This window comes from Alosa pseudoharengus, unplaced genomic scaffold (assembly GCF_046254945.1).
Source record: "Alosa pseudoharengus isolate Yale_2024_CS ecotype anadromous, Long Island Sound unplaced genomic scaffold, YU_APseudo_1.1 YU_APseudo_1.1_scf_2, whole genome shotgun sequence".
NCBI classification, from domain to species: domain Eukaryota; kingdom Metazoa; phylum Chordata; class Actinopteri; order Clupeiformes; family Clupeidae; genus Alosa; species Alosa pseudoharengus.
Window position 1 is genome coordinate 44519488 of NW_027468663.1, and position 21725 is coordinate 44541212.

General features: G+C 44.5%; 3 protein-coding genes across 7 annotated transcripts in view; 1 reads left to right on the forward strand and 2 right to left on the reverse strand.

The window, feature by feature from the left end:
• Positions 1-2726: 2726 nt before the first annotated feature.
• Positions 2727-5420, reverse strand: bambib (BMP and activin membrane-bound inhibitor homolog (Xenopus laevis) b). Its single transcript, XM_076296016.1, has 3 exons — positions 4995-5420; positions 4061-4345; positions 2727-3625 (listed from the first exon to the last, which is right to left on the reverse strand). The coding sequence occupies exons 1-3, from the start codon at positions 5068-5070 to the stop codon at positions 3198-3200; spliced, it is 789 nt and encodes a 262-aa protein (XP_076152131.1). The 5' UTR covers positions 5071-5420; the 3' UTR covers positions 2727-3197.
• An 862-nt stretch (positions 5421-6282) lies between these two features.
• On the reverse strand, positions 6283-17192 carry wacb (WW domain containing adaptor with coiled-coil b). 5 transcript variants are annotated; one of them, XM_076295164.1, is made up of 13 exons: positions 16940-17191; positions 16637-16670; positions 15802-15994; positions 15343-15434; positions 13847-13962; positions 13436-13554; positions 12253-12549; positions 11051-11173; positions 10207-10355; positions 9441-9541; positions 8761-8959; positions 8331-8458; positions 6283-7481 (listed from the first exon to the last, which is right to left on the reverse strand). In XM_076295164.1, the coding sequence occupies exons 1-13, from the start codon at positions 16978-16980 to the stop codon at positions 7412-7414; spliced, it is 1662 nt and encodes a 553-aa protein (XP_076151279.1). In that variant the 5' UTR covers positions 16981-17191; the 3' UTR covers positions 6283-7411. The 5 variants fall into 5 exon arrangements, with proteins under 5 accessions (XP_076151279.1, XP_076151280.1, XP_076151278.1 ...); XM_076295165.1 differs by having other exon boundaries at positions 13436-13506; positions 15802-15997; XM_076295163.1 differs by having other exon boundaries at positions 8761-8956; positions 15802-15997.
• Positions 17193-20495: 3303 nt separating this feature from the next.
• The window catches only part of mpp7b (MAGUK p55 scaffold protein 7b), a 28469-nt gene continuing 27239 nt past the window's right edge, over positions 20496-21725 (forward strand). Inside the window, exons 1-2 of the mRNA XM_076293291.1 lie at positions 20496-20520; positions 20980-21098. Coding sequence (XP_076149406.1) covers positions 20496-20520; positions 20980-21098 — 144 coding nt within the window. The remainder of the gene's footprint in view (positions 20521-20979; positions 21099-21725) is intronic.

A 21725-nucleotide genomic window follows, 5' to 3' on the forward strand; every position in this document is an offset into this window, starting at 1 on the left:
AATGTGCCTGATAATAACACTGTCTAGCACCTGCAATTGATTTAACCTCTGTAACATCACTGTAATTAGCATGTTGCAGCCTTGTAACCATGTCAAATCACTAAAGAATGATGCAGAAGGACAAGTCTCTGCTGGCCTCCCGGTGTTTACCCTGTACACTTCCCCTCCTGTAAATCAGTTCTGGTCACATGCCCGACTGGAACCAGACTTTTTTTCTTACTTTTTGATATTTGTCTATTCATGGGCATATCTCACTTACTTACACCAGACTGAGCATACATATTTCACACAGTTGTAATGTGTTCTGATGGGGCATGGGTGGAGGTAGCCAGGCTGCTCTTGGCGGGCCGATAGGGGGTCTCAGTAGTTAGTGCTCTCTGACCAACGCCTCTGACCGTCACACACCTCCACACCAGGCAGCAGCAAGCTACTCAGGGCTTTGCTTCCGGCCTGTGGTCATCACCTGGGCAGACAAAGTCAGGCACTGACAATCCCCCCCCCCCCCCACACACACACACACATCCTGGCACAGACCAACACCCAGGTATGCAACACCCAACACCCAGGTATGCCTGACATGTGTCTGATATTATACAGCTTTATAGGACACAGTGCCATGTTGGATTCCACTACCATGCTGCTTTCTGTACTGTGTCTGCTCTGTTTTTATATTTGTGGCTACTGAAGTGACCACAGAAGGCAGGGTAAGCACAACACATAGGCAACACAACATGGGTGACACAATCCTCTCTCCAATGCCACATGTGTTTGTCTCACCATTTAATGAGGGACAGTGGACAGGCTGTACTCTCTCTCTGAGAGCAGCCTTTATGTGTGTGGACATGAGGGCAAACACGTCCACGCACCCCATTATCACTGGAGGCCAAGTACTGCTCTTATCTGTACCCAGTGTGTTGTTGTCTTTGCCCCCCCCCCCCTCCTCACCCCGCTCCTGGACCAATGCATCTGTCTGGCTCCGTGCAGTGCAGCGGCTGTGGGTGAGAAAGGGGGCTCCCTTTGCCCTTGAGGAGTGGAGCCGGCATGTACTCACGCAGTAATCCACATTCCTCACACTTCAAGTTCAAAGTGCACGCTCGCTCGGCTGATCAAGATTCGCCAGAGCCCGGGATTTTCAGGGGAGTTCAGAGGGAGGTAGGGGGGGAGAGGGGGGCATAATGGCTTCACCAAGAGAGAGAGCGTGCCCCCTCCACACACACACAAAAACGAGCTAATACCCCATACCCTCGGGGCGCTTTCCCTCCATAGATCTCTCATGTGATCTGAGTGTGATAAGAACGAACATGTGTTTTGAGAGCGTGTCAGCAGGAGCACTGACAAGCCTGTTACTGTTCCACAGCTCTGTTGGTTTTGTCTCCTAGTTTCTTTAAAACATCCTCTTTTTTTTGTCTTTGGTGGTTTTGGAATAATCCCTGAGAAAGTTTTTTTTCCCCCTTTCATTTCAAACTCTTTGATATAAGTCAGCAAGTCAGGGCAGGCTTGTATTCCATATGCTGCTCTATATTCTAAAGACACAGGTCACCTAGTACTAAACTACTACTAACAGACCAACTAACAGATAGATAGTTTACATAAGGATTGATAGGACTGCATCCAAAAGAGTTCATACAACTGGAAGCAAAATCACATTAGGATTTACACTAATCTCAAGATAGTCAAGTTGCTCATGTGTTAATACGCCTTAATGAAACAGGAGGAGACCAGAGCTTAATTTACTTTTCCATTTTGTGAGTTTGAGGTGCACTGCTACTGGAGGGCCTCCAGTCTTGGGTGTGCTGTCATCAAAACAGGCTGCACAACTGCCATTTGTTACACAAATGAGGGTAAGTGCACCATTTATCAAATGGGTCATTAAAGGCCTTCCTTGCCACATCGGCTACTGACAGGATGTCTATGAATGATAAAGTCAGTGTCCTATCTAAAGCTACACACACAATTCTGCCAGTCAATGGTGTGAACCAAGGACCGATTCTTCCTCATTTTACAACTAGACAAATCCAGCTATAACCCTAAATATGTGTAAGTGTCAGAGAAAATAAGAGAGACCGTGTGAGAGAAATGGACAAGCAGCAGAAGACAAAACACACAAAGGAAAATGTGAGCGAGTGACCAAACGAGCAAGAGAGGTTTTTTTTTCTCTACAGCTCTCTTTGTGAAGCGGAGCGGCTGTGGCCTGGGGGAGGCTCTCCGTTGTGAGTCAGAAGACATGTAGCGCTACTGTAAAACAAGACAGCAGTGTAATAGCTTCCATACTACTCCTGCACACCCCACAGGGCCTCTAATGAGCTCAGTACTCCAGCTGAGGCACACCGAGACAGTGTATGTAAATGAGAGTCTTTCTGTCTGACGTGTGAGTGTGTGTGTGTGTGTGTGTGTGTGTGTGTGTGTGTGTGTGTGTGAGAGAGAGAGAGAGAGAGGGAGAGAGAGACAGACTGTGAATAACCAGATGCAGTTGGCAGAGGACCACCCCCTCAGCATGTTCAATATTTTTAAGCGAGCATAAGGGACACTCCCAAACTATTTTGGAAGCCAGCTAACAGCTAACAGCCATGTCGTCATGGAAATTAATTACATGATGATGTGGTGGAGCATGGTTATTGAAAGAAGAGGGAAAGGTTACTATGGGAAATGCAAAAAGCTCTGCAACAAACTCAAGCACTCTTTTCAGACATATTATATATGTATATATATATATACACACACAGAAATCTTTACAGAGATCAACTGGAAGATATTACATAGGAACGGATGCACACATAGAAGCAACTCATTTTTTTTTCTAATGGAACTGGAGTCTCCTTGTGTTCTGCAGCCAGTCAGTGTCTAGTCATTTCCTTAAAGCAAAACACTACAGTTTTCTTTTCATAAAAAGTGCAATTTTTACAACTGTAATTTTGGACTCCTTCAGTGATTACAGAGGAAGATTCAGCTACTGTACAGTTGACTTCTACGCTTATGAGCCACAGCCCAAGCTCCTCCACTGTTGATCCAACTTGTGTTTTCAAGTATAAAGTGCCTCTAAAAAAGCCTTAACCACACGGTTAAAATGCTCAGAACTTCAAAGTTTTTGTCGTCCTTGTTTTTCGTTCTCTTTCTGAACTGCCAGAGACGTGACAAGTCCTGTCTCAGTCTACCAGGGAGCTTTATCATCATGATGTTTTGGGGAGAAAAAAAAAACATCACACAAACTCCATCTTGCCCCGGCCTCCGTACTTCCCCCAGTGGACCAGCGAGAGTAGGCGCTCGCCGGCCAGCTCTGACGACTGCCGCATCTTGTCGCAGGTCAGGCAGCAGTTCTCGTGGCCCGTGACGGGCACCATGCACTCAAGGTCCAGCTTGGCCACGTGGCCCTTCTTGAGCTGGTGGCCGTGGAAGCTGTAGTGAAGACGCGAGAGCATCTCACGCCGCTGCTGCCGCAGCCGCCGGCTCTCACTGCGCAGCATGCGCAGCGCCAGAGCGATCAGCAGCACCAGGATGAGCCCTCCAGCGATGGGCACGGCGATAACCGCCGCCCGGAACCACACCTCCCGGCTGGATGGCGCCTCCTGGACACGCGCCACTAGGTGACGACCGCCGCCCTCCGACTGTTGGTGCCGATCCCGTCGGTCTGGGGTGGAGAGAGCAAAGTCAGATTGGAGAAAAGCACACACAGGGATCAGGGCTGGGGAACACTATGAGGGGCATAAGACAAAACTTTACAAGCAAGAGAAGAGAGGAGAGGATCATAGGGTCAAACAGAAAAGAAGTAAAAAGGGCCTGCTGCTGAGAGAACTGCAGTTAAGGCAGAGTATGTGTGTGATCCTGATGTTACACTTAAAACATGATAGATGAGAATGGAAGTTAACAGCTGACCTGTCAAAATTCTACTCAGGTCAATTAAGCATGATTTTTGAAAACCAGATGGCCATTACAATTTACTCCACTCATTCTGTGTCTCATGGTTACACGTTTTTTTTCACTTTTGTTTCTACAAAGGTCAAGAAAGGCCTCACATACAAGATAAGCATGACCAAGTGCTTCAAAACAGAACATTTATCCATACCTAAAGTTTCTCTTCTGCCGTAGGCCAGGTCTTGAAGGCCTCTGTAATTGCACATGTCCTCGTGACAGCACTCCAGTATGGAGAAGCCCCGGCCCGTCGTGTCAAAGGCGGCATCGGATCGACACACGTCGTCCGAGTTGAGCAGAGGATCGTAGCAGCCGTGGGAGAGCAGGGAGCGCGGGCTGCTCGGGTCTAAACTCCGTGTGAAGCAGGCGTTCACCTCGGACTTACACATATAGCCAGTGGCCACACAGTGTGGAGCATCACAGTAGCACCTTATTTCACCTGCGAGACCATTCAATGGTGAAAAAACACATTTAAGTATAAATAAACTATAGAAAAGGCAACCAGTTTTCAAGCACATGGAATTGCACTGAATAATTATATTATTTACATTATTCAAAGCAAGAACCTTAATAAGCCATACTACAAAGAAAACAGTAGGCTATAGAACATGCAAATTTTATTTGAATGAGCTCTACTTTATCAGCTCATAAAAGCTCATTTACAAGACCATCATGTACTGATGGACTGTTTAGAATAGTTCGATTTGAAAAAGTGGACCCTGTCATACAAAAGTAGGCTAATAACTTATAGGCCTGTGCAATTCATGATTCTTTTATACATGGTTTGAGTAACCCATAAAGAATGTGGATAAGACATAGACTAGCCTACACAAATTTAAATAGGCTAAGTCTCACTACATAGCCTACTTCGGACTTCACAGACCCATCAGCAACAACTGCGCTATGTTATGAACTGCAGGACAGGAATCCATTAGCCTACACCGACAGTGGGATGAAAAGCTTGTCTTATCATTAATCTTAAAGTAAGCCTATGTGAACAGTGTTGAACTGTGTACAGTGTAAGTGCAAGGCAACAAAACACGATATATATGTGGAGATCAAACGGCTATGATGTATCCAAGACGAACCTTTCGTCAGAAGAACAGCCAACGCACAAAGTTCCAGTTGTAACCACATGGAAACGATACTGAAATGCCGATCCATTAGTCAAATGTTTTGTTTCAAAGACTTTTCCTTTATCCAAACTGTGTGAATATGGCCCGTTGCTAAGGTTAGTGTTGATTTACACAAACGGCGAACATCCAAGACAAACTGTGTATGACATTTTACAATCATATCACATCGACCCTGGAGAAACTGAGACTCGTTAACTTTTAGCTCGTTGTAAGAAATGTCTCTCCGATGTTACAATGTAGCCATTTTCAATAGCTCAGTGAGTAGTCCACAGCTCCGTCGCATCCATCATCTTCACAAATGCGTTTTGTTAGACGTCTTTGTTAGATCCACAGCTGTATCCCCGTTAATGTCCTGGTACTTCCGTGGCATTAGTGCAAAATAAGGAGAGCTCGGCAGAGCGCAACGTCTGCGCGTAGCCTACTTCAGAACCTGCTTGTCATACTCTCCGCCTTCCAAGAAATTCATTGGATTATGCATACTGCCATTTGCATGAATGGGCTTGAAGCAATCTTGCTTCAATGCCCTAATGGAAATTACAATCATTTCGTTCGTGCCTTTAATAATAGGCAAGAAAGAAAGAAAGAAAAGAAAGAAAGAATCCCTTGGGGATCAATAAAGTAGGCCTATCTATCTATCTATCTATAATAATAACAAAACATGCAAAATTAACCCAGTTAAACTGAAACTGTTAAGAAGTTGATGACTCCTTTTCTACATTCTGCTGAAGAATGGTATGATATTCATAGTATGTAGTCTATTCTTCAAAATACCTTTTCCACCAACAGTGGTCTGAAAGACAACAATTGTAACTTTCTGCATTGCAAGCGTGCACATAATTTATTGAGTCACTTGAAAAGCTGTGTAGTCCTAAGATAAAGCACCTATGCTAGCCAAATGATAGATAATAGGCTACTAAATTCTTAAAGTTTACAGGTTTCCAAGGAGTTTATAATTATGGATATGTGCAGGGAACGACAATGAGCTATAGAAATAGCACTGAAGTTTAGGTTTCCTTCCGTTTATAATCTATTTGTGGCGCAGTTGCTTAAAACATCACCAATTTTAGTATATTTTAGGCTGCTAAATTGTACCTTGCAAAAACTACCTTGTATTCATAAACAGTACACATAGCCTACATAAGGTTTAAATCTGACCATGTGCATCTGCAAAGCTTTCAACACAGACAACTTTAGACCCTATGGATCAGAAGCATTTATAAATAAATCCAAGACAGACATATGTTAGAATAGTCTTTTATTCTCATATATTTAAGAAACCATATACAAAGCTATGCCCTTCTTCCCATTCCATCAGTCTAATGCATTGTGGCTGGAGGGAGCTTGACATCACAGCACTCATCAGGCGAGAGGGAGGGGAAAGATGGTGAGTGCAGGGACTACACAAGACATGTATACGGAGCAGCCCCTATGCCACACAATTCCACGACCGTATACCTCCTGCTCATCATATAGAAAAATGAGATCCGACTTTTCTGGAGACACCCACATAATAATGACTTCCCAGGCAAAGAAAAAAAAGTGCATGATATCTTTGATGTTCCATGCAAAGGCAGAGCTGTTTGGACCCACAACACCTCCCCTCCCCAACTCCATTGGCGCATGCTGATGACCTCACAAGGCTTGTTCTACCAAGGGCCCAGCGGCATTATGTGTCACTGCCTCCGGCAGATGCAGTTACACGTGTGCAAATGCTTTTCCAACATCCCAGATCTGTACGCTCCACAGATCCAACTTTTTTTTTCTGTTTTGCTTTTTTTTTTTTTTATTAACTCAACTCTTGTTAGAAACTGTACATAAGGAATGAAACTCACTGGCCCCAAGGCAGTTCTCTGAAGCTTAGAAGTTAAAACAAACAAACAAATAAAAGAACAAAAGTAAGAGGTTCAGTTGGAGCGGAATATGAGAGAAAGCGCAGGGGCAAGCAGGCATGGATTTGCTGTGTTTGGGGAAACCATTAGGGGGCAGTAGGCAGCACGGCAGTGCCCAGCACACCGGCGTGTCAAGTCCTGGCTCTAGCGCAGGGTTGTGGGGAGGAGGGGTGGGGTGCGCTGGCTGCTCTGCTGATACTGGGGCTCAGAGCCTGGGCCTCAGGATGGCCACCAGTGGTCCTCTCTCTGTCTCTCACTCTTGGCTCTGCTCCTGGAGCCTCAGCAGCCTTGACTAACAGATCTCCCCTGCCGCTGGACTCGAGTGCTCAAAAGCACTAAAAAGCCGAGCTCACAGGCTCTGTGGGGTGTGTGTTGGTGTTGGTTTGTGTGTGTGTGTGTGTGTGTGTGTGTATGTGTGTGTATGTGTGTGTGTTTCTGTTGTCACAAAGCCTGGTTTTGTGACTAACCCCCTCAGGCCCCTCAAATCATATAGGAGTTCTGATTCTTCATCTTATCCAGCTCCTTGATTTGTTGTCTTAAGAAGAGAATCCTGTTAAAAAAAAGAAAAGAGTTCTGTTTATATTCCAAATCTGACATCTTAAAAATAATATTAAAACATCTCAATATATAAAAACAGTGAGAATGTTTTCACTAACAATCAACTGCAATTTTCAATCGTCTTAGGGTTTTGTGTGTTTAACCAGAGACTTTCTAATGAGGAGACACAGCACTCAAAAAATCCTCCATAGAAATGCATGGGGCTAGTTTGTCACGCCAATATGGCCGTTGTCTACATATATCCCACCCCTTCCTCGGCAACACGTCGACATGTGAATACATTGAGCCAATCATGTGGTGTGATGTGAATACATTGAGCCAATCATATGGTGTGTTGTGAAGATATTGTGCCAATCATGTGTTGTGATCTCGCCGCTGGAGCAAGATTGGTGTCGTGAAGCCTTGCGCACGCACAGTTCGACCCAAAGACTGTGCCCGATGAGTGCCCATAAAACGTTGGTATATGGCCGCCGAGTGGAGGGACTTGCCTAAAAGGACTTTGGTTTAACCCAGATGGGTCTTTCTTAAGCCGGCTGCAGACTGCAGGCGTGGCGTGTCTGTTGCGTGTCTGTTGCGTGTCAGTTGTGTGGCGGCTGTCGGGCGTTTTCTATCTCTATTCACACCAGAAACGTGTCTGATGCGGCGCTGCGGTGGCCCCACTGCCTATTAAAACATCTCTTCACTGTCTCTTTTGAATGGACACGCTTCCAACACACTTGTGTGTCGCGTGAAAAAAAAATAGGCACCGGTTCTACTTCTAGCATGCACACGTTTTCAGCGCGGCTCGAGCAGCTGTCTGCAGCCAGCCTTATGCAGGGTTTACCAGTGGATGGAATCTCACCTCTGTTCTCTGAGTGTGGCCTGGATCTCACACACACGCACTAAAGACCTGAGGTTCTTCAGCTCGGTGCAGATGTCCGACATGTACAGGTTGCCCATGTTGTGGGCCTCCTCCCTCAGCCGGGCCACCTGGAGTGGACAGACAGACGAGTCATATAATCCACGGTCACTCACATGAACAGGACTTCCATTTCCCTGGGCAATGACTAGCATCTCAAATGAGTCCACAGACAACATGATATGAAATTAACTACGACCATACAATCAATACTACCATAACAACTACAAAGGAACTTCGGCCATTTCTCATCTGGAGGGGAGCGTGTTTTAAAATGGTATGGCTTTCCAGACCTGCTTTCCAGACCACACGTCATGTTTAACCCAATCTGCGGTAGCCTGTCCATCGGCCACCCTGAGGCTGACTTGTGTACCTGTTTCTCCACGTGTTCCCCCGGCCAGCCCTGCACGTGTCTGATGAGATTCTCGTTGAAGTGGGTGGCCAGCGAGGGCGTGAAGCCACTCTGAGGCCGGCCAGGGCCCGCACTGATGGGCAGTGTTCCAGTACCACCACTGCCCATGGACGCTCCACTGGCCACATGGTTGGACCCTGGCGAGGTGCTGCCATGACTACTGGAAAGGGAGAGAGAAAAACAATAAGACCATATACATACATAGGCCAAACCTCCATCAATAGCCATATGGCAGTTAATCCCTAAACAAAGTTTTTCTAAAACCTGATCAAACTAGTAATAATTACTAGTAATCATCATGACTAACACACTCTAACGAGACTGAAAACTTCAGTGGGTTCTTCCTGCAAGTTTCTGATTGCCACAGAGATTCCTAAGACCACATTTCATTGGAAAATCTGACTTTTGTGTCCTCTGCACATCAAGCCTGCTATTTCCACAGGCCACCAACAGATGGTGCTGCACACTAATCAACTGCAAGCAAATCCACTGCTAAATGGCTCTGGCACCCCCTACTGTGCAAAAGATTTTGGACCGAGACGTGTTTTTAAACTCAAAAACACCATTTTAGAATTTCAAACTGAAAACCACATATACCACAGTTATATATTATCATATTTATGCATATGTTTAAAACATACTTCTGTCGGTGCAGGCGCGGGTCCTCTAATTCCAGGGCTTTCTCGGCAGGGGTAAAGGCCTGTGGTGCGGCAGATCCTGGCTTCACCAGCGACGCATTAACCTGAGACCGGGGATGGAAAGAGAGATCATGCATGAATTTGGCAACCGGTCTTTAAATGTAAGCTCTTTATAAACACTACTCCATCCAACAGCGGAACACGTGAGCTCACTCAGCCCATGCAAAGATCCCAAGTCTCAAACCGCCAGACTTCGTCCAACACTAAATGACAATTATGGATAGAATACGCTACTTGAGATTCAGTCTATGGACACCTAAGGACAGTACCATGGGGGTGACCTGTTCAAGACTAAACCATTTACAGTTAGCATATCACCAGCTGCAGAACCATACATTCCTTACGTTTCCTTTCTAGTTAAGCTACAGCTGCACATATAGTGAAAAGGCCTGTCCACGCGGTCAGTGGTAACTATAATGAGTAGGACCAAGGAACAATACACTGGGCATCTCTTTCAGAGTGATTCTGTGAATGCTCACAGAGAATCAGAATTCCATTACAGAACAGAGCTTTCCTTATCGCTGGTCAGTATGGACGCTCATTATCATTTAAGTTACAGATGTACACACGGTTGACAATGTGGATGGCCCTTAACACCAGAGAAAAACAAAAAATGTCCACACTGGTTTGAGGACATCTGGAACTGCTGAATAGTCTGGCTCCTGGAGGCAGGTCTGGTGGAGGCACTGGGGGGCCCAGAGCGGCTCACCTTGGGCTGGGAGGACAGGCCCACGGCACCCAGGGGGGGCTTCAGGGACACAGCGTTGGTCTGAGGGGTGCTGACCCGCGGAGACACGTACGACCTTGGAGACGAGGCATCTGACGGCAGTGACAGTGGGGACTGGGTTGTCGTTTGAGCTGCAAGGTAGCGAGGAAAGTGTTAGGGGGGGGTGGGTGGAGGGGGTCGTAAACATTTAATTCAGACTTCCTTTAGTCACTAAATACCAACATGCAACAGTATGGATGAATGTAAACATATATGCTGTGTGCTGTGAGGGCTTAGATAGGTTCAGAGGCCTTCAAGAAAACAGAGACTTTAGAGTAGGGATGGGTATGGAGTGGTGCGTTAGTTAATAATGGGAAGGGGGTGGGACAGGCTTTCATAATGAGGCCGTGGAATTTAAAAAGAAACATCTCCTGGGTAGACTGCACTGTGTTCACGTTTGCATATATATAAAATGAAGTCAGATGGTGCATGTGTATGAACACCGGGGTGGTGGTAGTGTAGTGGGTAAGGAGCTGGGCTAGCGTGCAGTCGCCTGAAAGTTGTCGGTTCAATTCCCGGCTTCCACCGTTGTGCCCTTGAGCAAGGCACTTAGCCCCAAGTTGCTCCAGCGACAATGTGATCCCTTGTAATATAGCTGACATATGTAAGTCACTTTGGTCAAGAAGTGTCTGCTAAATGTAATGTAATGAACACAACCAACATTTCCAAACCATGAAGACCACCATGTACTGTGACAGAAGCATCAGTGAGGGGCCTATAGCATCTAGGTCTGCAGAGGCCGGAGAGGCGGGAGTGGGAGGGGGAGTGACTCGGACTGCGGCCATACCTTGTGTGGAGAGCTGCGCAGCTTGGGAAAGCAGAGTAGTGATGTTGAAAGCAGACGGTCCAGCAGTGAGAAGTTTATGAAGCATAGACTGTAAGGAAGCTTGTGTGACAGCGGCGGTGAGAACTAGAGAAGGGAAACAAGACAAAACACACACACACACACATACACACACACACACACACACACACACACAAATCCAGACACTCAGACTTAATTCTCAAGGCAGCTTTGGACACGAAAAGCCATAAGGAGGCTGGGAGGACAGCAATTACCTCTGTTCAGAGAGAACCAAGTCTGTGAAACATTTCAAATTGGGTCATTTCTTTTTCTTGAACGGATTTTTATATCATTAAAGTGATGGCTAATTCATTTATGGCAAACGCTATATAAACAGTCTGTGAAATGTCGCTTACATACATGTTTGTTTCTGTTTCTATTTTTAATTTCCATCAGACAACGTTTTCTTTTTTTATATTGATTTTTTTTAAACCGCTCCATTTTAACATGGCTGGTTAAAGCATGCCACACTATGCAAACACTTTCTATTCAGAACTATGTGCAGAGACTAATTAAACTTAAACGCATTCAGAACAAGAAAATAAACGCCTCCTCAGACGAAACATTGTGAGTCACCTAAATGATATAACATGCACTGTTGCTATGAAGCAAAGAAGGCTGCTGAGGATAATTCTGGAAACCATGAATGCAGAGGTAGAGAATAGAGCTCACGTGTGTCTGCCCACATGGACATAAATATACAGTAAGATTGTCCATTAAGCTTCGTTCCTGTCTGCATCTCCTTGCTTCGGACTAAAGCACGGCGCATATACCGGCTGAGGGTTGTGAGAGCAGAGGCCGAGAGAGCAGGAGCAGCAGACCAACTAAGAGCAGCATTATCAAGCTGATCAGGGTAGCAGAGGGACATCCCCGTAAGAGAGAGAAACCAGACAGGCAGGAGACTGCCTTCTGAGATCTCATTAAAACATCAAGAACAACACATAGAGGAGGGAACTGTCAGCAAGCCACTAAAGGAGCAATCGTCCCATTTGGAGAGCCTTCTCTCTAGCTGTTACATAAAAACCCATCATCACACACTGGGGAGGCCTAACAGCCTGGGGACATGGTCAGAGATGGCTAGGGAGCCCCAACAGCCTGGGGACATGGTCAGAGGAGATGAGGAGGATGACCAGGGAAGGCCTTACCTTCGTTGAGCTTGCCCACGTCCACGTTGGCGTGGTTGAGGTGCAGCGTGGCCTGCAGCGCGGGCAGCAGCTGCCGGAGCAGAGCTGGGTCCTGCAGCAGGGCGGCGCTGGAGGACACTGCCGCCGAGCCACTCGAGGAAGAGGAGGCAGAGGAGGAGGAGGCAGGGACAGAGGAGGAGGAAGAAGAACTGGAGGGGTTCATGCCCTGAGCAGCACTGGAGGAGGTGCATGTAGACGAGGAAGAGGAGGACTGGGATGAAGCTGGATGGCTGGCAGGGTTGTCACCTGCAGCACTCTCTGGTGAAGGGCAAAACAGCACAAACATTCAGTTAAGGCTCAACAGGCTGAGCACTAGTGTGATCACTGAGTGTCTGACAAAAATGAAGAGCATAGATGTTGAACCTCTGATGAAGAACAACAACCACCATCATCATCATCATGTCATGTCAACCAACCACATTAATCGTATTAATCAACCAAAAGGAGGGTTCCCATAACTGTGTGATTTTAAAAATGGAGTCTTGCTCTACACAGACAGAAAAAACACTGTCATTTTTGTTAAGGCTTATTTTAGGTATTGTAGTGAATTTGAAGCAGGGTCTCGTGGTAATGAATCTACCAACATTCTCTGGAGATCCTGGATAACTAAAGGTTGTGAATACTGGCCATTTCAGTTAATATCAGTAATAGTTTGTGTTAGGATTGACACCCAGATGCCCATTCTTTGGTTGGAGATCAGACCTTGGGCAACAAGGCCCGAGGCCAATTCAAGTCATCATTAACAGTCAAGATTCTCTCAACTGAAGCCACAGTTGAGCAACCAAAAACACTTTTGACCACATCCAGTACAATTGTGAGTAGCAGTGCATTATTTGATGCTTGCATTCTTTTCTTTTTTTTAGGGCACATAGAACCAACCATAACAAATCATCTAATACCAGATTTTTAGACTGGTCCACACTAATATGAAACAAATAATGGCAGTCTATGCAAAAACAGCAAGTAGTCAAGTACACATCCATAGCCTACATGTCAAGTGCAAGTCTATTACCTGAAATGAGTTAAACCATCAAGTCATCAGACATAAAATCATTACTAGTACTCCTGTTGGTCTCTGGGTCCAGTAGCACTCAAACAATGATCTAAATGTTTGCCACAGGGTCAATATAAGAGCAGCTCTTACTGGTACTGGAGAAGGCGCTGGTGGCCGAGCTCTGCATGGCTTCTCGTCTGTAGTCCCGATCTTTGGGAAAGCTATTGACAGTGGGCGTCGATTTAGAGGCCTCTTTAGGTCTTTGCTCCCTACGGTAGCACCGCAGCACAAAGCACAGCATTTCATATTTCATTATTCGGTTACCGATCCGACAGCTGAGAAATACCCACTAAATAATGAAATTCATCTCTGCTCTGTACAAGGCACAACATGCATACTTAAAATACAATACTTCCGCTATGCAAAGATAACATCAGTCCCTCAACTGGAAGGGCAGAGTATGGCACCATGTCCATGTGCGTGTGGCATACAAGCCTCAACTATTCCTAAACAAAATCTAAAGTAAAAAGAAAAGGCAAAGAAGGGTCTTCTTTGCTTCACCTCTCCACCCAGTCCTTTGGCTTCTCCCACTGAGAGACCTCAGTTCTGCAGTTGTAGTAGTACTTCTTCCCCGAGGAGCTGATATGCTCAGACCAGTCATCTGCAGGCTCGTGTGACTGAGGGAAGCGAAGGGGAGGGAAAGCAGGTCGTGGGTGAGACACAAGAAGAACAGACACAGAAACAAAACATCTCTGATATTCATCTTTCATCTGATGCAACTGCCTGCAAGTGTGCACAACTCCACAAATTGTCCCTGATTCAGATGGTTCCAAGTGTCAATGAGTGCACAAGTGGTAGACCGGGGCTGTTTGTAACAGAATCCGGTGGAGAAATTATGAAGTGCACACAAATGAGTCATGAGGCACATTCAGACAACATATCTAAGAACATAATTCTACTAGCTACTAACTGGAGAGGCTACCTCTAGAAGTACAGAGTTCCTAGGGCTTTTTCCCTGCTTGCATTCACATAAGGTACATAAGGTTTCAGCATTGCTTTCAGCCTTATTCTTCTCATCTGTCCAGAAGGCTTTTGTAGTGACAGTAGTCAGCCTCTGCAACCTTCACTTGCAGTTTTTATGTTAAACAAATTTAAACTGAAGCTGAATTATTTTTTAATTATTTAAAAATAGCGCTTCTCCTGCCTTGGCCATGTTGGCATTTACGTCAGTCATGGTTCCTATGCACAGGGAACGGACTCTACCCCAAGGTAGGAGCTCAAATAGTGATTAGAATGGCTAATGAGTGAAACCAAATCATGGACGGCATCTTTAACAGCCAAATTCTCTAGGGCAGGTCATAACTGCAATTTAAGGCAAGTCAGAAGCTGCTAGATTAGGTTCCATTTGTATCTCTTAAATTAGCATTAGCAAGTATACAGCAGGCAAGTACAAACCCTTTCTGCATGAAAGACATTTCCCCCACTGCAAAAACAGTATGGAGCAAGACTACCCCTCAGGAGGAGTGGTTTGGGACATACTGGGAGTCCGTACGGAGCTATCTGAACCATTTAATCCACAGCAGGACAGGTAAGATCACAGATCAGTTTTTGTGTGTAGAAACCAAAATTCAGACTCGTATGTGATTACATTTCAGCCTGTAAATTGCACAAAACTCGCCAGCTTCAACAAGTGCATGTCTGCGCAAACAACGTCAACAAATCCTACAAGGCTATATACCCTTCAGTACAATAAACTCCTTTGAAGAAGTCACACTGACTACATGTTGAGTACTTGGAGCTGGAGGACTAACAGAGCAAGAGGGAAGTCAGAGCCTATATGAGTTTTCCAGATAATGACATTAAAGGCAGCCTGGGCCAAATAGCAGTGTCGTTGCAGAACACTTGGCATGCTCACAGGACTAACCAGAGCATTAGCTGGGATAAAGGTTAGGGCATAGTCATGCACATTCTGCCAGCATTGACGTCTAAAATGCATCCGCAGAGCGGCCGCTAATACCATTTCACCCAAGAGGCATAATCCACACCCGAGCCCATACCATGTCTGATGCTTTGCTTGGATGGGAGTGTGAGTTTGATCCGTGGTGGCTGCTGTGGCTAAGAGAGTTCTCTTGTGGGGAGTAGCTGGTTCCTGGAGAGAAGGAAAAAAGCACAGAGCTACATGAAGTGTCTTTCAGGAACACCCTGCCTGCTAAATACATGACATCCAAGTCCCCAGCTTTGGCCTGGATAGTGGTATATTGGAGTTTAATAAACAGGTTTGAAATTGGGCATACTAAGCTTTGCTGTACAAAAGATGCATGGAGAGATTCTAATTATTATTTGATTAGGTGTGATACCGAGCTATTGGAATATGAACATGAGATGCAATTAACAGAACTTCACATTTCAAAATGTATTGTCTTGGTAAAAGCCTATAAAGTGTAAACAGGCCAACCTGACTGAAGATGGGGAAACATGTAGTGGGTCTACTCTAAATCTTATATGTTGCTACTTACCGCCATCCCTTTCTCGTAGCCGCTGTGTGTGGGCAGCTTTTGCCTTGTTAAGTGCTACAACATCGGTAGGTTTGCCGTCTTGGCTATCAGAGCGGCGGAGCATTTTGCAAGGTGGGGTGGAATCTGATGCATCTCTTGTTTTCTCGTGACGCTGATCAGTGGCTGGGTGGTTCTTCAATGGGTATTTGTAGGTCTGCTAAAGTACAACAATGACATTAGTAAAAAACTGTCTGACACCATCTCTGCCAAACTGACTGTTTGAAATAGTCATATCAAATAGGCCTATCTAATTCAGATGCCTGCCAAATTGATTATGGATTAAGGGGACCAACTGCTCAATCATTACAAAATATCTTTTGTCAATTTCTCCATCATATTTATAGCACTCTGTTAGATTTTCATGTACATCTGCTTTATTCATATCAGGGGGTTAAGAATTACATTGAGCAAAACGACTCTATGGAAGTCAATAGTGGCCCATTCACCAAAGTAGTCAAGAATTCAGCTACATCTTCGAAAATAATTTGTCTAACTTACAAACTGACATATTAACTCTTTTACCATATTAGTTTAAAACCATTACGTAAAACTTAAATATCATATTCTAAGGCTATATCTGCTGTTATAGTTTCTATGCTATCCTGGTGATCTGATAAATGTAGCTATACTAACTAGTTAAAATGTCTTGCTGTATTAGAGAGGCCTGTGTACGTCTAAAGCCTGCGCCCATACACATACGTCAACTGGCTAGCTAGCTAGCTAGCGCAGCGACAACAGGAAAAGCCTGTTAAATTATTTTCATGGACTACTTAATAATACATATTTCTGAACTTACTTGGTAGGATTGCGAATCCCTTCGGTCACTGCACCTGCAATGACAAAATAAAAGTTAATGGTTTAAGGAACACTTAACAAGCTTTGTACGATTAGCTAGCGAACTAGCAAGCTAGTTCTAAGCTTGTTAGCTGAAGCGCGAGCAAGCAAACTTAACCTGCTGTTTTGAAACCTTCCTAAATCATGATAGATTAATCTGAAGATGTGACAATTGAGGTCGGAACATATCATTTTGTAGAAATTACAACTACGCATTTGCAAAGTCGGCGATAAGGGGGAAACCCATATTTAAAGAGTTGTTTACCCATCACTGAATCTCGGTGGTTTCCTTGCATGCATTACCATCAATGCCGTATTATATGTGTGCGGGCGTAGAGGTGAAAGAAGTGAAACTATTCTGCTTGTCTATGTTATCGTATATTCAGGAACTCGATATCTGTCTTAATTTCACCAAAAGAGAATAGGACTACAGCTAGTGTCACTGCTTCGTTTCTTCGCTTCTCGGAAGTGCACAGTCCATCTCTCATTTGCCTACACACTGCACGACCTATCTATGGAGACAACCTCTACATCGACATAGACGCAGCTTCCTCTTTGCAAATATCAGCCAAAGGGAGTAGTGCCCCCTAATGCATTGAGTCCATTAGTAAACTACCGCCAAATCCGATTATGGATGCTGATCGAAACGACTTAAACTATCTTATTCAGTAGGCTAAAATATACTCGACGCTAATTGACAGACATTTCTAACAGCAATCAAAATAGTGCTACTTTATCCTAACCTACAAGTAACCCAAGTAACACTTGCTAAGATGGCCACACACACACACACACACACACACACACACACACACACACACAACATTAAGTCACATATGCTTTAGAAGGTTACATTTAGTGTAGAACTAAAAGGTAAAGGCAAGTCCTCTTTATACTTTAAAAATGGGTTTCCCCCTTATTGCCGACTTTGCAAATGCGTAGTTGTAATTTCTACAAAATGATATGTTCCGACCTCAATTGTCACATCTTCAGATTAATCTATCATGATTTAGGAAGGTTTCTGGTCCCTGGTAAAGGTTTTGCAATGCATCAACCAAACCCTTGATTTTGAAACAGAAATTGCACTCCATCCAGTAGGGGGCAACAAGCTTCCTGAGTTTTAAGATTCAGATTTCTGCTATCTGGTATTCAGTTTAAGTAAGATTATGTTTTTTTTAATTCTCATGGAAGGAATCATTTAGGCCTAGCTAGGCTACTGCAGAAGTTGTAGCTTGACTCATTTCATTGACTTGTAGAAGAACATCATGGTATTTCAGTAAGCCTAGCCTATAGCATCTTGGGGCAATCTTGGAAGTGCAGGATTCACTTGGAAGTACAGGATTCACAGGACTTGACCCTAGGCCTAGGCTAGCCTACTTGTAGGCTATGGTCTGAACACAAAATGTAATAGGCCTAGGGTCAAGTTATTCTCAAATATAATCTGGTTTCTGATTGATAGCAGGGTTTAAAAAGGGATTAAGCTTCACCCTTCAATGACTGGCAAATAGCATGAAGTCTGATTGAGCAAAACTAATGGGGGATGCATATTTGTCAACCTGTAAGTAAATAATTATTAATTTCAATGTAAAAAAAACCCAACATGTAGGGCTAAGTGCTGACTGGGAGATAATGCTGGTTTCATTCTGGTGAGTAGACTAATGAAACACTGACCCACTAAACACGTAGAGGGCCATAGATAGGGAAAGCCAACACAATCATGTGCTCCTCTCATCCATCGAGCGTTTGTGCTCGCTAGGATAATTGGGTCAGTATTGATCATTATCATCCAGGGCAGTACTGTGTGTTACATTCAGTGGCTCCTGTCTCCTGCGAGTGGCTTCTGTCTGCCTGCTCCTGCTCTCCTGTGGTTTGGACATGAGTAAAAAGAAGCTCCCGTGAATCTCCTCTTCTGATGTGTTAATGCAGATCTGCGTATAGCCTACTGCAGAGGTGAACTGGGTTTGAAAGAGAAAAGCTGAAAAGGTCAGTGTGGCTTGAACCGTCCATCCATCAGATAGAGCTGACTGGGTTTGTTAGTTCCATCTGGAATCTTTTAGTGTTCTATACATTTGTGTTTTAAATTTACCAGTTAGTTGTAGTCTAATGCAGTATTTAATTAGTGTCATTGATAGATTCAGAGTGCTGACTCTTTTTTTGTCAAATCCTCTTTTCCTGAATGTTTAATACATCTAATATATCTCTGACTTGTTGGTCATACTTCATTGAGAATTTGATCTAGTACTTTAACATAGGCTACTTCATAACACACAAATGCATAATTTATTAATGCTCTTCTTTTAGATGACTTCAATAGATTTACTCTTCACATGTGAATTACAAGTATTTTGCATCTTAATCTTAAACACTGGTGTTATGGAATATCACTGTCCAAATCAGTGCCAAGATCATACAGGAAATCCAGGTAGCACATTTCACCACTAGGTGGGGACATTATCTCAGAGTCCTCTTCCATGCATTTGATGCTCTGAACAGCCGGAGAGCAGATAGAGCTGCATGATTACAAATTACATGGAAATATTCGAAAAATAGTTTGAAATAACTATTGAGGAAGAAATGGATAATATTTCTACTTTTCTAGTCTCTGGTAAAAAATGTATCAATGATCATTGATCAGTATCTATCATTATCTTCCACTAACTCATCTCTTTCTCTCTCCACACCCTCCCACCCTCTTCTGCTTTAGAGATCCAAAGCCAGTACCTGACACCCTTGTTATCATCAGTTGTGTTATTTACATACGAAGGAGAATGCTGCATCCACCCATCGGACGGGGAAGTGAGTAGGGGACACAGGACCTTGGACTTTGACCTTATATCAAATTATAGTGTGTCAATCATTTCAATACGGCGACAGCCGCCTCAGAATGGGAGAATAGGCTTCATAGATGGTAGCTTGGTTACTGTCTAAGTTGGCCTTGCTGCGTCCCAATGTAGTCCCTGTTCTCATTGGCTCCCAGTAGTGGTCACACTGAAATGTGTTGCCATATAAAAGCAGTGGAGAAGCAGGTGGCCAGCAGCTGGAGTTCAGCATGATGAGTTTTGGTTGGCCTGACACAACAGTGTTCCATTCTAAAAGAGAGGACTGTGTGTATACAGGAGAAACTGCATTTAGGACATGATGCGCTTGGCGGCCAGCTTTTTTTAAACTAAAAAAGATGGCTGAAGAGCTGCATCTGGATGTAACAAGGACAGCAAAACACACATATTTGATTATTTGACACTTGGTATGACAGCAAAACTACTGTGAAATAGATCATTCTGATTGTTAAATACATATTTTAATATTTATTTATTGACCATAGTGGATAGATGGAAATCTTAATTCAAGCTCCCACCTATACCTAAATGTAAGATACACATGTAATAGACACATTATATGAGTAGAGCAAGATACAGGTAAGATACAGGCACTCACATACATGCAGTAGAGAGTCTCAGAGGGATAGAGTGATCTGACGTCCAGGCCATGAAAACGGTCATGGGTCCACATCTAACCCCCTTGGGGCCGTACGCTAACACTGGTTATCAGATAGACTTTTACAGTGCAGGTTAACAAGAGGCTTTGTTACATTTGGAAGCTCTTCAGCCGCCTTCCATTTTGTACGTCCTCCGAGACTTGCCCATAATCTCCGCAGCCTCCAGCTCTGGTGTATCTCTCCCTAAATTGAGTTTAATAATCCATTCAGTGCAATCTGGCAGCCAGACATCTGTGGACATTATCATCTCTCCAGTGTTTTTGAATGGTCCTGGTATGACTTAAAACACTGAAGACCTATTTAACTTGGTTCGGCATGAGCGAACATGCAACACGCCAGAGAAATTATGCGTTAGTGACGGAACATATCAGGCGCTGACAGCTATTTTTAATCCTTCAGTTCTCTGTGGTCAAATGACTGAGAATAAACAGAGTTTTGTGATAAATGCCCAATTTTTTTCTGCAGCAAGGAAATGGAAGTGCAGGTTTTATAAAAGTGTTGGCAGAGAAAACATCTCAGAGAAGGTCCACTGACACGCCACCAACAGAGAAGGACTGCAACATGTCATACATAGAAATATCACAGACTTGTATCCACATGCTGGAAATAATGCATTTTAAAGTAGGAGACAGAGAGAAAGAAAGAGAGAGAGAGAGAGAGAGAGAGAGAAAGAAGTGAAGGGATTAGTGAGGTCTAGTTTAATTTCTATGACATTGATTGCAGTGCCGTCATTGTTAAGAGTGTGTTTGTGTGTATAGTGAGTGTGTTTATTTGTCTGTGTCATCCTCACCCCTCTCCCCGGCCTGCAGGTGTGTGCAGGCTGCTAGCCTCTCTGCTGTATGGACTGGAGTCGCACATGGACGACAGCGAGGACAGCAACTTCCTGCAGGACACACTTATGGGGAACACGCTCCATTTGCTCATCAGGGTGAACCTCTCAATCTATATCCACTAATACACTGACACACACACACACACACACACACACACACACACACACACACACACACACACACACAGCATACATATGCAAACCAACAAATAGGGACCTATTTGTTCTGTCTAATTTTTACCCTTTACCCCCCCCCCCCCCCCTTTCTTTCCACAAGCAATCCGTAATAATTCTTTGTTGACAATTGGTAATAACCTGATGGACACCTTCTGTGGAGTGATGACATTCCTCAGTGTCAGAAAAGACGAGACTTCCAAAAATACGGCCGTGCGAGCACACCCAGTAGCATCATCTGCTGGCTGCCGAGGCTGATGGCTCCAACAAATGTTGTCTGGTGCTGCCTGTGCTCCGCTGCAGTGCTGTGTGTGGGAAGGGGAGAGAGGAGGGGGGACAGAGGAGAAACCGCTAGACGAAGAAAGCTGGAGATAAAGGTCCAGAGTCAGAGCCTCTATGGGCTGTTGATGTTCTTCTGTGGCGAATGGAGTAACCATACTTCCTGTCCTGTGGTGATAAGGCTATTCCTCATGTTTTGTCCACTGTGTGGACTGTGTAAAACATGGAGGCTTGTGGGATCGGTGGTGAGCCTCAGGGCTAGTATAGAGA

Excerpts from the sequence above, each read along its gene's own strand:
- bambib (XM_076296016.1), bottom strand. The coding sequence starts at position 5,070 with ATGGATCGGCATTTCAGTATCGTTTCCATGTGGTTACAACTGGAACTT. Across the intron at positions 4,346-4,994 it reads GGCTGTTCTTCTGACGAAAG|GTGAAATAAGGTGCTACTGT; the intron begins GTTCGTCTTGGA and ends ATGGTCTCGCAG. Across the intron at positions 3,626-4,060 it reads CGGCAGAAGAGAAACTTTAG|ACCGACGGGATCGGCACCAA; the intron begins GTATGGATAAAT and ends TCTCCACCCCAG.
- wacb (XM_076295162.1), bottom strand. The coding sequence starts at position 16,980 with ATGGTAATGCATGCAAGGAAACCACCGAGATTCAGTGATGG. Across the intron at positions 8,960-9,440 it reads CCGCGCCTGCACCGACAGAA|TAGTCATGGCAGCACCTCGC; the intron begins GTATGTTTTAAA and ends CTCCCTTTCCAG. Across the intron at positions 7,482-8,330 it reads GCCACACTCAGAGAACAGAG|GATTCTCTTCTTAAGACAAC; the intron begins GTGAGATTCCAT and ends TTTTTTTAACAG.